The sequence below is a fragment of the Thamnophis elegans genome, chromosome Z (assembly GCF_009769535.1).
Source record: "Thamnophis elegans isolate rThaEle1 chromosome Z, rThaEle1.pri, whole genome shotgun sequence".
Classification (NCBI taxonomy): domain Eukaryota; kingdom Metazoa; phylum Chordata; class Lepidosauria; order Squamata; family Colubridae; genus Thamnophis; species Thamnophis elegans.
In genome coordinates this window covers 139086991-139100392 of record NC_045558.1, presented here as the reverse complement: position 1 = coordinate 139100392, position 13402 = coordinate 139086991, and the positions used below count along the sequence as shown (strand labels likewise).

General features: G+C 41.0%; 1 protein-coding gene across 1 annotated transcript; it reads left to right on the top strand.

Annotated features, from left to right (window-relative positions):
- The first annotated feature begins 939 nt into the window (after positions 1–939).
- Positions 940–13127, top strand: LOC116522035 (vomeronasal type-2 receptor 26-like). Its single transcript, XM_032236620.1, has 6 exons — positions 940–957; positions 2908–3072; positions 4493–5332; positions 8391–8618; positions 10351–10477; positions 12223–13127. Exons 1-6 carry the CDS (start codon positions 940–942, stop codon positions 13125–13127), a joined length of 2283 nt encoding a protein of 760 aa, XP_032092511.1.
- The last annotated feature ends 275 nt before the right edge of the window (positions 13128–13402 follow it).

Sequence of the window (13402 nt, the reverse complement as noted above, 5' to 3'; positions counted from 1 at the left end):
AGGGTAGTAACCATATCGAATTCTACGCTACAGTGCAATATCGGGTTTTCAATTTCAATTATAGAAAGTAAAGGATGCATTTTTGTGTTTTTACTTTTTTAAAAAAATAATCTTTATTGGTTATACATTTTTTAAATAAGACATACAAATACAGCTTTAAACATACAAATCCTCCCCTCCCTCTTCCCCCCAGTGACAGTCATTCACAGCTCAACATTTTTTTCTTCCTCATTGTTTAGTCTCTAATCGGCATCTTCTCGTTACAAAATTCAGAGATCTATTACAATACCCATGTTCACTTTTAGTTCCCAGTTAACAACTGCTATTTAGCTTTCCCAGTTTTAAGTCCCTGCTGTTCTCTTTGTCACGCACATATACCATAGGTTTCAGCTAAGATAATGTTCCGTTTCTCCTTTGTCCCTCAGCCAACCCGTCATTCTGTCCATTTCTGCACATTCATAGATCTTTTTAATTATAGCATCTTCCGACCGTATGGTAGTGGATTTCCCAAATTGTGCATAAGTTATTCTTGCAGCCACAATTATATGTAGGCTCAAATGCCATATTGAATTGCTCGTTTTCTGGTTTAATGCTTAGTAAAAAAGTCTCGGTTTTCCATTCCATACTTGCCCCGGTAACCTCTTTTAGCCATTTTTGAATCCTTCTCCAGTATTTCGTGGCCTCAATACAGGACCACCAAATATGGTAGAATGTGCCATCCCTTCTTCCACATTTCCAACACAGTGGAGATAACCCAGGAAATATTTTGGCTAACCTCGTTGCGAGGAAATGCCACCTATAAACCATCTTGTATATATTTTCTTTAAATGCTGTAGACATTGTAAGTTTAATAGTCTTACTCCACCATTTACTCATTTCAATGTTTTTACTTTTATAGTTATAATGTACACCGAAGACGGCATTCAATTTTGTTGAACCATGTGCAATGACAATAAAGTAAAGTAAACTAGTCCTTCGGGATTGGGCGGCATATAAATGTGGTTAATTAAATTAAATTAAATTAAACTAAACTGTAGTGGCAATGCAGGGAGGACATTCTTATTGTGAGGAGTGAGGGAAGTCACCCCTCCTAGAAGAATGAAATATTGTGAGAAATATTTAAAAAGGCAGAATATTATATTTCCCCTAAAAGAGAAATGGAAATCTTAAGGGAGACAGAAACCCAGAGCTTCAGCTCTCTGTCCCCAGTAGATATTTGGTGCCCATTAAGAAAGACTGGGCAATCCTATTGTAGGAGGTTATCACCCAGCCCTCTCCCAGAAAAATGAAATATCCTAGGAAATATTGAAAAGGCAGAATATTTCTCTGGATGTGAAAAGGAAGAAACATGTTTTAAAAGACAGAATAGCTCCCTGGTAGCTTCCTGCCCATCCCCACTTTGTCAATGGGCCATTAAGAAGGCCAAGCTAGTCCACTTTACATAATAAAGAGTTCTCCCCTTCAGGGGATGGGATTAAGGCATGATAATATTGGCTCTTTACCCAACTCCCCACATGGCATCTGAGAACCCAAACCTGGATTCAAAATCCAGCCTAGAGAGTTGCCCCTGCATGGCTCCACGGGAGTCTGACAACCTATCAGAATACAAGCTCAAGATCAAAGGCCAGAGAGGGCATAAAACCAGGGACTCAGTATCTCAGCCGGCCCTTCTCTTCTTCTCCACCAACATTGAAGCATGTGATCACCTTTTCTGTTCAGGACTCAAGCCATGTGGTCCTGTCCACCAATAAACCATCTTTCCAAGCAGCCTCCATGTCTCCAGTGTCTTTTTCCCCTCTTGGAGCCGAACCAACTACCTCCACTAGACCGATTAGATGCCACAGTTTAGGCCTCCTCCGAATCCCATCCGCTGGCCAGTGTCGACTGGCGACTACCTGGAGGAGAGCCTTCTCTGTGGCTGCTCCGACCCTTTGGAACGAACTCCCCGTGGAGATTCGAACCCTCACCACCCTCCAGGCCTTCCGCAAAGCCCTCAAAACCTGGTTGTTCCGACAGGCCTGGGGCTAAAGAGCTGTTGCCCCTGTCTCGAATGGTATGACTGTTGTGAGTTTTTAAATTATATTGTTATGTTGTTGTTTTTAAATCTTTTGTCTGTATTCCCCTCCCCGGTTCGAGTTGTGAGCCGCCCTGAGTCCCCTTCGGGGGAAAAGGGCAGCATATAAATTTAATAAATTGAATTGAATTGAATTGAACCCAGAAGGACATTTCTTTCATCACTATCTACAAAACAAAAGATTTTCCCTTCAGGACATAATAGGATTAACCCATTGCCTTTTAGCTGCAGAGCTCACTACATTACACAATCTCCCAAGGATATTGCATTACCCTCCTATCTACAGCCAGCCTATCTGCAGCCCCTGAGATATTGGGACACTGCTATCATGTCTCCCCTAGTCCTTCTTTTCATCAAACTAGACATGCCCAGTTCCTGCAACTGTTCTTCAGACGTTTTAGCCTTCATATTTTCCTGCAAATGAATCCACTCACAATAACTCAAATATTCTTCGCTGGTATTGCCCATAGCATTATTCACATTGCTAATGTTGCCTCATTGAACGTATTCTGCTTGCATCAATCCAGGGGTGGGATTCAGCCTGTTCGCACCAGTCCGGGAAAACCGGTTGGAAAACTTTCTGAGCAGTTTTGTAAACGGGTTGTTGGAAGAAATTATTAGGGCAGAGAACCGGTTGTTAAATTATTTGAATCCCACCACTCCGTCAATCCCTCTATTTATCATCCCTCAATGATGTTTTCAGCATTGTTTTAAAATTGTACCAGCATTCCCTGAGTTTGGCATTCGCGGTGGAACAAATCAACTCAAACCCAAGGCTCCTGTTTAACATTACCCTGGGATTTTTCATCTCTGATAACTATTTTGATGCCCAGCGGACTTACCGTTCCACTTTGGAGTTGCTCTTCCGATCAGACCAGTTGGATGTCAACTACAGATGTGGTGTCAAGAAGAATCTCATTGTGGCCATTGTTGGAGGATTCGGGGCTGATATCTCATTCTTCATGTCAGATGTCATCAGTCTTTATAAAATCCCCCAGGTAAGATATCGATATTGAGATGCAGGAAAACTCATTCATAGGTCCAAATGGAAGGGAACTGGGAACAATTATTTTTTTAAGGTGGGATTAGATTACATTTGAATGATGCAGCAAAAGAGCCCGATAAAATTGGATTTAAGATGTATCTGATGCATCACATTGGAAACAGTGTTATCTGAAAAAAGAGACCAGAAGTTGAGAACTTCACTAGATGAGAAGGTGCTCATCTAGTTGCAAGCTGACTGTGTCTGTGTCCATCAAACTCTCTCAGTCCAAATCTATAGAGAGAGTTGCGTATGTCCTCTTGTTGGCTTGAAGAGAAAGCAGGATATGAATGTAACAGAGATAAATAAATACCATTCAATTCATTTACTGCTCATTGATAACCCAGTGTTTCCTGGGTATTTATTTATAGGGCGGAAATGTCTGGACCAAAAGTAATTTCTAATGTTGAATTTCCCCCCTTATCAGAGGGACCCCTCTTGTGGAGTACTGTGAAGCTGTTACCATGGCAACTCCACTGCGCTGTACAGTGTAGAAGCCATTTTATGGCAATACAGTAGAAACCATTTTAAGGGACAACAGGCTGTATCTTAACAGAACACACCATGAGATGTCTTAGGGATATCTTACCCCCACAGTATTTGTTTCCAGAGAGTAAGTTATTTGTGTACTAGTGTACCAAGTTTGGTTGAAATTGCTTGAGGCATTCCAGAGTTATGCTGGAACACACACACACAGACACGCACACGCGCAGGCACACATACACACATATATACATATCAGGGGTGGGTTCCTGCCAGTTCCAACCTCTTCCATAGAAGAGGTTCCACAAATCTACAGTGCCGTTTAGAACCGATTCCAGCTCCCTCCGCCCATCCGCCCATCCGCCCATCATCAAGATGAAGAGCGAGAGGAGGAATTCTGGGAGTTAAAGTCCACAAATCTTAAACTGTCAAGTTTGAACACCCCTGGGGTTTTTTTTCTAAAGGGTTGGGGTGCAAGGGTCTTGTAACTTGACAGCTTTAAGGCTTGCACACTTCAATGCCAGAGTTTCTGAGCCAACATTTTGATTGCTAAGCAAGAGCATTGTTAAATGAGTTTCACCACATTTTACAAGTTGGCCACTCCCACTCAGTCACATGGCTGCCAAGCCACTCCCACCTGGTCACATGGCCAGCAAGCCACTTCCACAAAGCGGGCACACCTACAGAAGACGATCTAAAAAAAATTGAAACCCACCACTGATACATACACATACATATATTTAGTATATAGCAATCATAATATTACAATTGAACACGGAAGCTCACGAAAGAAAAGAGCTTGGAAAAAATGTAGCTGAGTATTGTTGAAGAAAATGCATTTCTCAGATTAAGAAATACCAACCAATAAGAACCAAGTGTGCATTGTATTTTAGCTCGCTTATGGCTCCTTTGCTCCGAAGAAGCATGAAACAAAAATGGCTGCTTCCTTTTACCGCATGGCTCCCAATGAAGACCTTCAGATTACAGGGATCATCCATTTGTTGAAGCACTTTGGATGGACCTGGGTTGGCCTTCTAATTATGGACGATGACAGTGGAGACAATTTCCTCCAAGCTCTAGACCCACTTCTGTCGGAGAACAGGATCTGCTCTGCCTTTGTGGAGAGAATGCCCAAACAAGTATTTTTTACTGTGTTTCAAAATTCTGTCGTGTACAAGGTAAACAATTATTATTTCTATAGCAAAATCAATACATTCATATTCTACGGGGACAGCACCACACTGATGCTTCTGTTAATGTTCCTTAAATATGATTCCCTTTGGGCAAGAGTGCCCAAAATATGGATTCTGAGTGCTCAGATGGATCTAATGTTAACAAGCTTCCATCGTCCCTCAGATCTACAGTTGTTCGATGGTGCAATTTCCTTTGATATTCACTCCAATGAATTGCCGCGGTTCGGTGAATTCCTTGGGGCCATCAAACCATTCCAGACCAAGCGAGATAGTTTGGTGAAAGAATTCTGGGAACAAGCCTTTGATTGTATACTTTCAGAGAACAATCCACCAGGAGAAAGTGGTGAAGCGTGTACCGGGAAGGAAGATCTGAAAAACCTTCCTGCGCATTTATTTGAAGTGACCGGACACAGCTACAGTATCTACAATGCAATCTATGCTGTAGCACATGCTGTTGATGGCATGAACTTACTCAGGTCTAAATACAAAAGAGTGACAGGGAGTAGAAGGGTTGAACTTCAAGATCAAGACATATGGAAGGTAATTCACCTGTTTCCCTTTTGAAGAGAGGCTGCCTGTCAGGCCTGCAACGGTTCTTTTAAGAATCTTTGGCCTGCCACACTCTCATTAAGGGGGGGGGAGAATAGCAAGGAGTAGAATGTGTTGTTTTCAAAATAAAAAATTCCTTTCTAGAAGCTCAAGGTTATTCTTTGTCTCCACACCTTTGCACCTGACCGGAAGAAGCTGGATGGAGATGCCAGTGAGGAAGAAGAGAATTGGACCATATGATGGATTTGTGGGTGTGGGGACAAGATCATGAACTTTAAACTGGGTGGAATCCCAGGAAGTTTCAGAATTGGGATTCCATAGCATGATGCCAACATGTCTGTTTTATTAAATTGGAACTTTAAGGATAACTCTGCCTTGGATTCTGATTTTTTTTTTATTTTAAACACATAAACACATCAACAAAAACAAACACATGACTTAAAACAACATAGGAACAAGAAGTTCCATCATATATCATACAGCAGTTCCGTATCGGTTTCTTTACAGTTAGTGTTTTCCCTTCTATACATTTCTATCGTGCATTCATGGTCCCCTTTTTCGTTATCCATTTTTATGTACTATTCTATATTTATTTATACTTAGCTATTTATAACAAAATATTGTTTACCTATATTGTGCTTTATATTCTTACTATCATTTATTCTCTTACGTACAATTATAGGTATACATTCACATAGTTATTCTTTTTCTTTGCCATTCTTATACTTTTGTTATTCCATTTAAAAGGTTATAATACACAGTTTGAGTTGCTTTGTTTACCATCCTTAGTGCCTGTTGTAACACCACATTATTTTCCCTTTCTTTTCTCCCTCCCTTCCTTCTCTACTTCCTTCCTTCCTCCTCTCCTTCCCCTTCCTTCTTCCCTTACCTCTCCCCTACTTCTACCCTCTCTCTTCCCCTTCCTGCCCTCTCTCCTTCTCTTTCTCTCCCTCCACCCTCCTCCCTTCTACCCACCTCTCCTTACCTCTTTCTTCTTCCCTTGCCTCTCCTCCACTCATCCTCTTCCCTTCCTACTATCTCTCTGGGCCAAAATTTTGGGTTATACTATAGAGTTAGATAAATGGCAGAAACTGTGGGATAGGAATTATAAATTAGCAACGTCAACTGCATATAAAGAAAATTTATATAAAATGTTTTATAGGTTTTCCACCTATAAAACAAGATTGGCAAAGTTATTTAAGAATATGTCTGCAAAGTGTTGGAAAATATAATTAGATACTGGGTTCATACAATCACATGTGGTGGATGTGCCCAAAGGGAAAAAAATACTGGGCAAAAATAGACATAACAATGGAAAAATGAAGTGATCCCTACAGATGAAAATGTTATAAAACTATTAGAATGAACCGAAATGGATAGACTAACATTCAAAATTAAGGAGATGGAAGAAACTGAATAGTTTTTAACATGGGATTTGTTTTATCAATGGTTAACTAGCAGAAACAGACGTTAGAAACTTAAACGCATAAGGAAATGATTAACTACATTGAAGATTTATTAAAATGGATAAATAAATATTATCATTATTATTATGTGATTATCATTAATGTTACAAATATTATTGTTGTTATTATTATTACTACTTCTCAACAACTGTACTCAAACAACACATTGTTCATATAGACATTGAATTTTTACATTTAATATTAAAAAAAATAAAAACAAAATTAAAAAAAAACTTTATTTCCAAGAGCATATTAGTTTGCAATGGCAATATTTTTGTAATTAGTTTCCTACTCATTCTCAATTTATTGAGGGAATGGTGGTGTATACAAGACCTATGCACTTGTGTAAAGAGGCCGAAGTTAAGGGGAGACATTCTACTAGGAGTTGAAGGGCTGTTACTCAAAAGAGATTGTAGGTTTGTTCCCAATAACACCACAAGTAGTTTTCTACTTCTTGTTCTGCCTTAAGGCGCCAACTGGAGAATAAGTTGATCCTCACTTCTTTGTGACAGCCCCTTAAATATTGGATCATTCTTATCATGTTACCCCTAGTCTCTCTTTTCCTTAAACTAGGCATACTAGATATTCCTGCAAATGTTCTTCCTATATATTTTAGCTCCAGTCTGCTAATCATCTTTGTTGCTCCTCTCCACACTCTATTTCTAGAATGATAAAATGACCCCAAAAAATAACAATACTTGTTTCCCAATCTCAACATGAAGTCTTCTATTATTGTCCTTTGATAGAATTCGGTTCACCGACATATGCGTGCTCGACAAAAGCGCGCCGCCAAAACTGCGGCGAGAAAACTACGAGTTCGAAATCGCGCCCACAGAAGGGTGCCGAAAAATGCACGCCGACAAAAACGCGCCATCAACAAACAATGCGAAAACAACGTAACAACCCTAACCCTAACCCTAAACCTAAACCTAACCCTAATCCTTACCCTTACCCTAACCCTTACCTTAACCCTAATCGCAGTTTTGTCGGCGCTCTTTTGTGGCCGCGATTTCGAACTCATGGTTTTCTCCGTGCGCTTTTGTCGGCGCGCTTTTGTCGAGCACGCATTTGATGGGTCACGATAGAATTCAGCTCCAGAAGATATATTAAGCCATGATATAACATTTTACTTTTGAGTCAGTTTTTTTTGGATTGAAGCTATCCACTACCAGCCCCAATGATCGCAGATGCCCCAGTTTTGTCTCTCCTGTGGAAGCCCATAGAATAGAACAACAGAGTTGGAAGGGACCTTGGAGGTCTTCTAGTCCAACCCCCTGCTCAGGAAGGAAACCCTACACCACTTCAAACAAATGGTTATCCAACATCTTCTTAAAGACTTCCAGTGATGGAGCATTCACAACTTCTGGAGGCAAGTTGTTCCACTGATTAATTCTTCTAACTGTTAATTAAGAGTTGTGCAGGGTATCAATTTTAAGTAATAGTCATATATAAAACTGACTGACAAAAATTAGTGGGAGTTAAGTAATGCCACTTTCACTTCTATAGATATAAATTTCAGGAAATCTTGACATAATCCACTTTTTGCTTCCCATTATTCCCCCCCCCCTCTTCTTTTTACTTAGTTCCACCGGTTTCTCCAAGGCCTTTCATTCAACAATTCACTTGGGGAAACTGTGTCCATCAGCCATCATGGAGAAGTGTTTTCTGGATTTGATATGATAAATGTGGTCATGTTTCCAAATAATTCCTACCGCAAAGTGAAAATCGGAAAGATGGATCCCACAGCACTTCAAGGAAACGGATTTGTGATTCACGAAGATTTAATTGTGTGGCACAAATATTTTAAACAGGTATGGATTTTAAGGTGTTTTTATTATTTTGGATAAAAGATTTGGAGATCAGGGATGAGTTTCATGGTACGGTGTTGTGGCCCGGCAGGCTCTGGTTGAGCTGCGGATAGACTCGGATAGCGAGGATCCATATGAGTCTGCCATGGAAGATGTGGAGGACCCTGGGCAGGTTTCAGACTTAGAGCAGTGACCAGAGAGGCTGGTTAGCTACCAGGAGGCGCCTGAGGCATGGAGCAGTGGGGAGGATCAAAGGCAGTTTGTCCCTGATGCTAGATTGAGACGGGCTGAGAAACAGAAGCTGCAACTCGGTAGGCAGCCTCACAGAAGATGATTAAGCACAGGTGGTTGTTGTTTGGCCTCTCCCAAGAGATTATAGGTGAGGCGTTGGGAGGGGACATTTGCAGGAAACAACCGTTCGAATTAGTAGGGAATAAAATCTATCCGTGTATTCTAGCCATGTCTGTTCGTTTGGACTATCTCCGTTGCTTCATTTGGATTATCTGGGTTGCTGCAGCTACTGTATTGAATGTGAGTTGCCTGGGCTCTCAGCCAAAGGATGCATTATCTCAGTAATTGAGCAGTGGCAAACAGCCAAGCCTGCATTCTAGTGTATTCACAGGCCGGGGGGAGGGGGGTGGTCAGAACAGTACGGTCTGCTTTCTGACCTTTTCATCAGGTAGAATTTTGCCCTCTCAAGGTATGGCTGCATTTTCCTTCTTGGGGAAATTATAATTGGCAAATAATTTATATTATTTTTTACTGTTGCCTAAATATTGGCTTTCTGTCTGGATGGTCTCTTGTGACGAGCCGATAGACAGAGAGAGGAAGCAGTATGCCTCCTCCCATATTTGGGCATACCAGGGGTTGTGACACTAAATACATACCTATTTCCCTGGCTCAGCTGATAAAGGAGGAGAACCTTGTGGCTTAGTGGCCAACACAATGGCCTAATATGTAATACAGCCCAGGTTCGAATCCCAGTAAGAGTACGGCTAGCTGATGAGAGCTAAATAGCTTGAAATAGATCTATATTAGTCTCCCTTTATTTATTTATCAGCACAAATACAACACAAATACACACACACACAGAGAGAGAGAGAGAAGATAGAGAATTATGGGAAGAAGGGAATGTGATCATCCCAGCCCAGTGACATAAATTTCAAGAAAATTAAATAATAAATATATAACAAATATATATATATATAAATGAGAACATAATTTAAAAAGACCTCCCACCCTCTTTGGACAAGTCAACAGAAATTTGAGAATTAGTGGGCTAAATGTTCTGTATGGTGGCTTTATTGTCATTGACACAGCAAAGTTTTTGTGTTAGTTGTATGAATAACAGTGCATCAGTCCATCAACTAGAAAGTGTAAGAGGAAAATACCCAACTTTAATCCTTGCAACTAGCGCTGAGAGACACAGTTAAGGGGGTGATTTTTAAGTTTTTGTCTACTTGGACTAAGTAAAGTATTGACAGCAGATATTTTTTTAAACTATTTTTTTCCAGTTAATCCAGGGTGGGGAAGGGAGAAAATAGCTTGGAAGCAACCTTAGGCAATATTGAAGAAATTTTGGAGAGGTTTCCAAGTGGGACAATTCATTTCATGATCCTATGACCCCACCCCACCCCCACACACAAACTACTCTATTTATGCTTATAGATTAGAGGATGATTGTTCAGGATTAATCAGACCTTCAATCCTGAATTCCATCCTGGTTTATCAACAGGTCTTGCCCCGTTCACTGTGTACTGATCCATGTCCTGCTGGCTCTCAGAAGAAAAAGAAAGAAGGAGAGAAATTTTGCTGCTATGATTGTGATCTGTGCTCTGAAGGAAAGATATCAAACATGTCAGGTAAATTATTTTCTATTTACTCTCTCCTCCTCTTCTCTCTCCTCCTCTCCTTTTCTCTCCTCTCCTCTCTTCTCCTTTCCTCTCTTCTCTTCTCCTCTCCTCTGTTCCCCTCCCCTCTATTCTCCTCCTCTCCTCTCTATTCTCCTCTCCCCTATTCTCCTCTGCTCTGCTGTTTCTCATTTCCTCTCCTCTTTTCTCATCTCCTCTCCTTTATTCTCCTCTCCTCTCCTCTCCTCTCCTCTCCACTCCTCTCCACTCCTCTCCTCTCCACTCCACTCCTCTCCACTCCACTTCCTACCCATCCCCCCTCTTCTCTGACATACATTATTTGTGGTCAATACTTTTTATCTAGATACGCAGCTGATTTACTTCCTTCAGTTATTCTAGTATCAATTCTCATACTGGAAGATTTCACAAGGTGGTGTTCATGACAATGAGTAACACTAGACTGAAAACCTTTGAAATGATTCCTATAATAAATAAAAAGAACGATAGAGGACAAAATCAATAGATAGAAACATACATTCCTACATATCTTGGTACCCAGAGAAGAAAAGCCAAGTTTGACCATGTGATTGAATCCCAATGCCTTGTTTTATGAGTGTGTAATATATTTATAGCTCTAAAAATTGGGGAGGTCTTCAGCCACAGAGCTGGACCCAATGTGGCTTCATTGAACACCTCTGGACACTCCTCATCATGTGCATCTGGGCCTAACATTTGGACAAGGAAAGCATGAAGTGATGGGATTTCAGGAAGATTTTGGAATATTTGCAGTGTGGTGCTTCCTGATTGTGATTGTCACTAATATATTAACAGATTAACAGAGTTTGAAGGGACCTTATAAAACATCTAGTCCAACTCCCCTATGCCATTTCTGACAAATGGAAGTCCAATCTCTTCTTGATAGTCCCAAGTGATGAAGCCCCCACAACTTCTGAAAGCAACTTCTATTCCATTAGTTGATTGTTCTTACTGTCAGAAAGTTCCTCCTTATTTCTAGGTGGGGAATGTGATGTGGCCCAGCAGGAGCCATTGGAACTGCCACCATCCGACAGTGAGGGGCCCTATGAGTTGGCTCTGGATGATGTGGAGGACCCTGGACAGGGTTCCAACTCCAAGCAGGGTGCAGAGAGGCTGGTTGGCCACCAGGAGGCGCCTGAGCCTTGGAGCAGTGGGGAGGAGACAAGGGAGTGTTCTCTGAACGTCATGCATTGGAGCAGTGGGGAGGAGACAAGGGAGTTGGTCTTGGATGCCCGGCAATGGAGAGCTAATAGGCGTAAGGAACAGTTACACAGTTACAGGAGATAATTGCACTCAGCTGTTGGTAATTAGGCTCCTCTCAAGACTATAAAAGGTATGATTGTGCACACGCTCATTGCAGGAGTCAACATATTTACTAGAGCTGGAGAACTCTCGTGGTTAGCTTGGCAGGCTGGATTGCTCCCAAGGTTAGTCTGGGCTGGATTGCTGCCAATGTCTGGACTGTGCTGGATTGCTGCCAAGGTCTTGTCTGTGTGTTAATAAATCCTTGAAGTATCTTTGTCTCGGCGTGCTTTGGTGTAGGCTGATGGGGTCAGAACAGGAATGAATCTCCCAAATTCACCAGGCAGAATTCTTAGAGTGTGAAGTCCAGGGTTTGTGTTATGGCCAAGTTTACAAAACACCGATTTAATCTAATTTATGTATTTTACTTGGTGCTCCTGGCTAAGATTTGAATGCTTCATGGCCTCTCTCTTTTCCAGACATGATTGCCTGTTCAGAATGTCCAGAAGACCAATATCCAAGTAAGGACAAAGTTCGATGCCTCCCCAAAATCATAACTTTCCTAACCTTCGAGGAACCTTTAGGGATCAGTTTAGTTGTGGTTGCTGTTTTATTTTCAGTCGTGACCATCCTCATACTTGGAATATTTATTAATTATAAAGACACCCCTATTGTTAAAGCGAACAATAAGGAGCTCACCTACACTCTCCTCATCTCCCTTCTGCTTTGCTTCCTTTGCTCTTTCCTCTTCCTCGGAAAACCTCTCCAATTGATTTGCTTCCTGAGACAATCCGTGTTTGGCATTATCTTCTCTGTGGCCATTTCTTCTGTGTTGGCCAAAACCATCATGGTCATTGCAGCATTCATGGCCACCAAACCAGGATCCAGCATGAGAAAATGGTTGGGGAAAAGACTGTCCATCTTAATTGTTTTTTCTGGGTCCTTCATTCAAGGAGTCATTTGTATAGTGTGGATGATCACTTCTCCTCCCTTTCCAGAACTTAACATGCAATCAATGACTGAAGAGATCATAGCAGAATGTAATGAAGGGTCTGTTGTGATGTTTTGTCTTGTCTTGGGCTACATGGGGCTTCTGTCTCTGGTCAGCTTCATGGTGGCTTTCCTGGCTAGGAACCTGCCCGACACATTCAATGAAGCTAAGTTCATCACATTTAGCATGCTGGTGTTTTGTAGTGTTTGGTTAACTTTTGTTCCAACGTACGTGAGCACCAAAGGAAAATATATGGTAGCTGTGGAGATCTTCTCCATCTTAGCTTCCAGTGCTGGGTTATTGGCCTGTATCTTCTTCCCCAAATGCTACATTATTTTGCTGAGGCCTGAGCTCAACAGCAAAGAGCAACTTGTAAAGAAAAAGCATTTCTGATTATTAAGTTGTGGATATCTCTATTTCAATTGTGAAATTGAATTAGTAATCCTTTTCTGAGAATAAAAACTATGCTTGCTTATTAGCTGTGGTAATTTTATTGTTATTTTATTTGTATGACAGTATAACTGTATTTGTCAAAATCTTATGAGCAGATATGGAAAATAAAATATTTCACTTCTATACAAGTGATTCTGCTTTCAATAAAGTATTTTCTCTTAGTTCTGATTATTTACAGGGTCTGTTTAATGAATCAAATAAAGGTCTTCTTCTTC

Bases quoted from the DNA above. Each gene is read 5' to 3' on its own strand.
- LOC116522035 (XM_032236620.1), top strand. The intron at 5,333-8,390 runs GTAATTCACCTG...CTTTTTACTTAG, and splicing joins AAGATCAAGACATATGGAAG to TTCCACCGGTTTCTCCAAGG. The intron at 8,619-10,350 runs GTATGGATTTTA...GTTTATCAACAG, and splicing joins GGCACAAATATTTTAAACAG to GTCTTGCCCCGTTCACTGTG.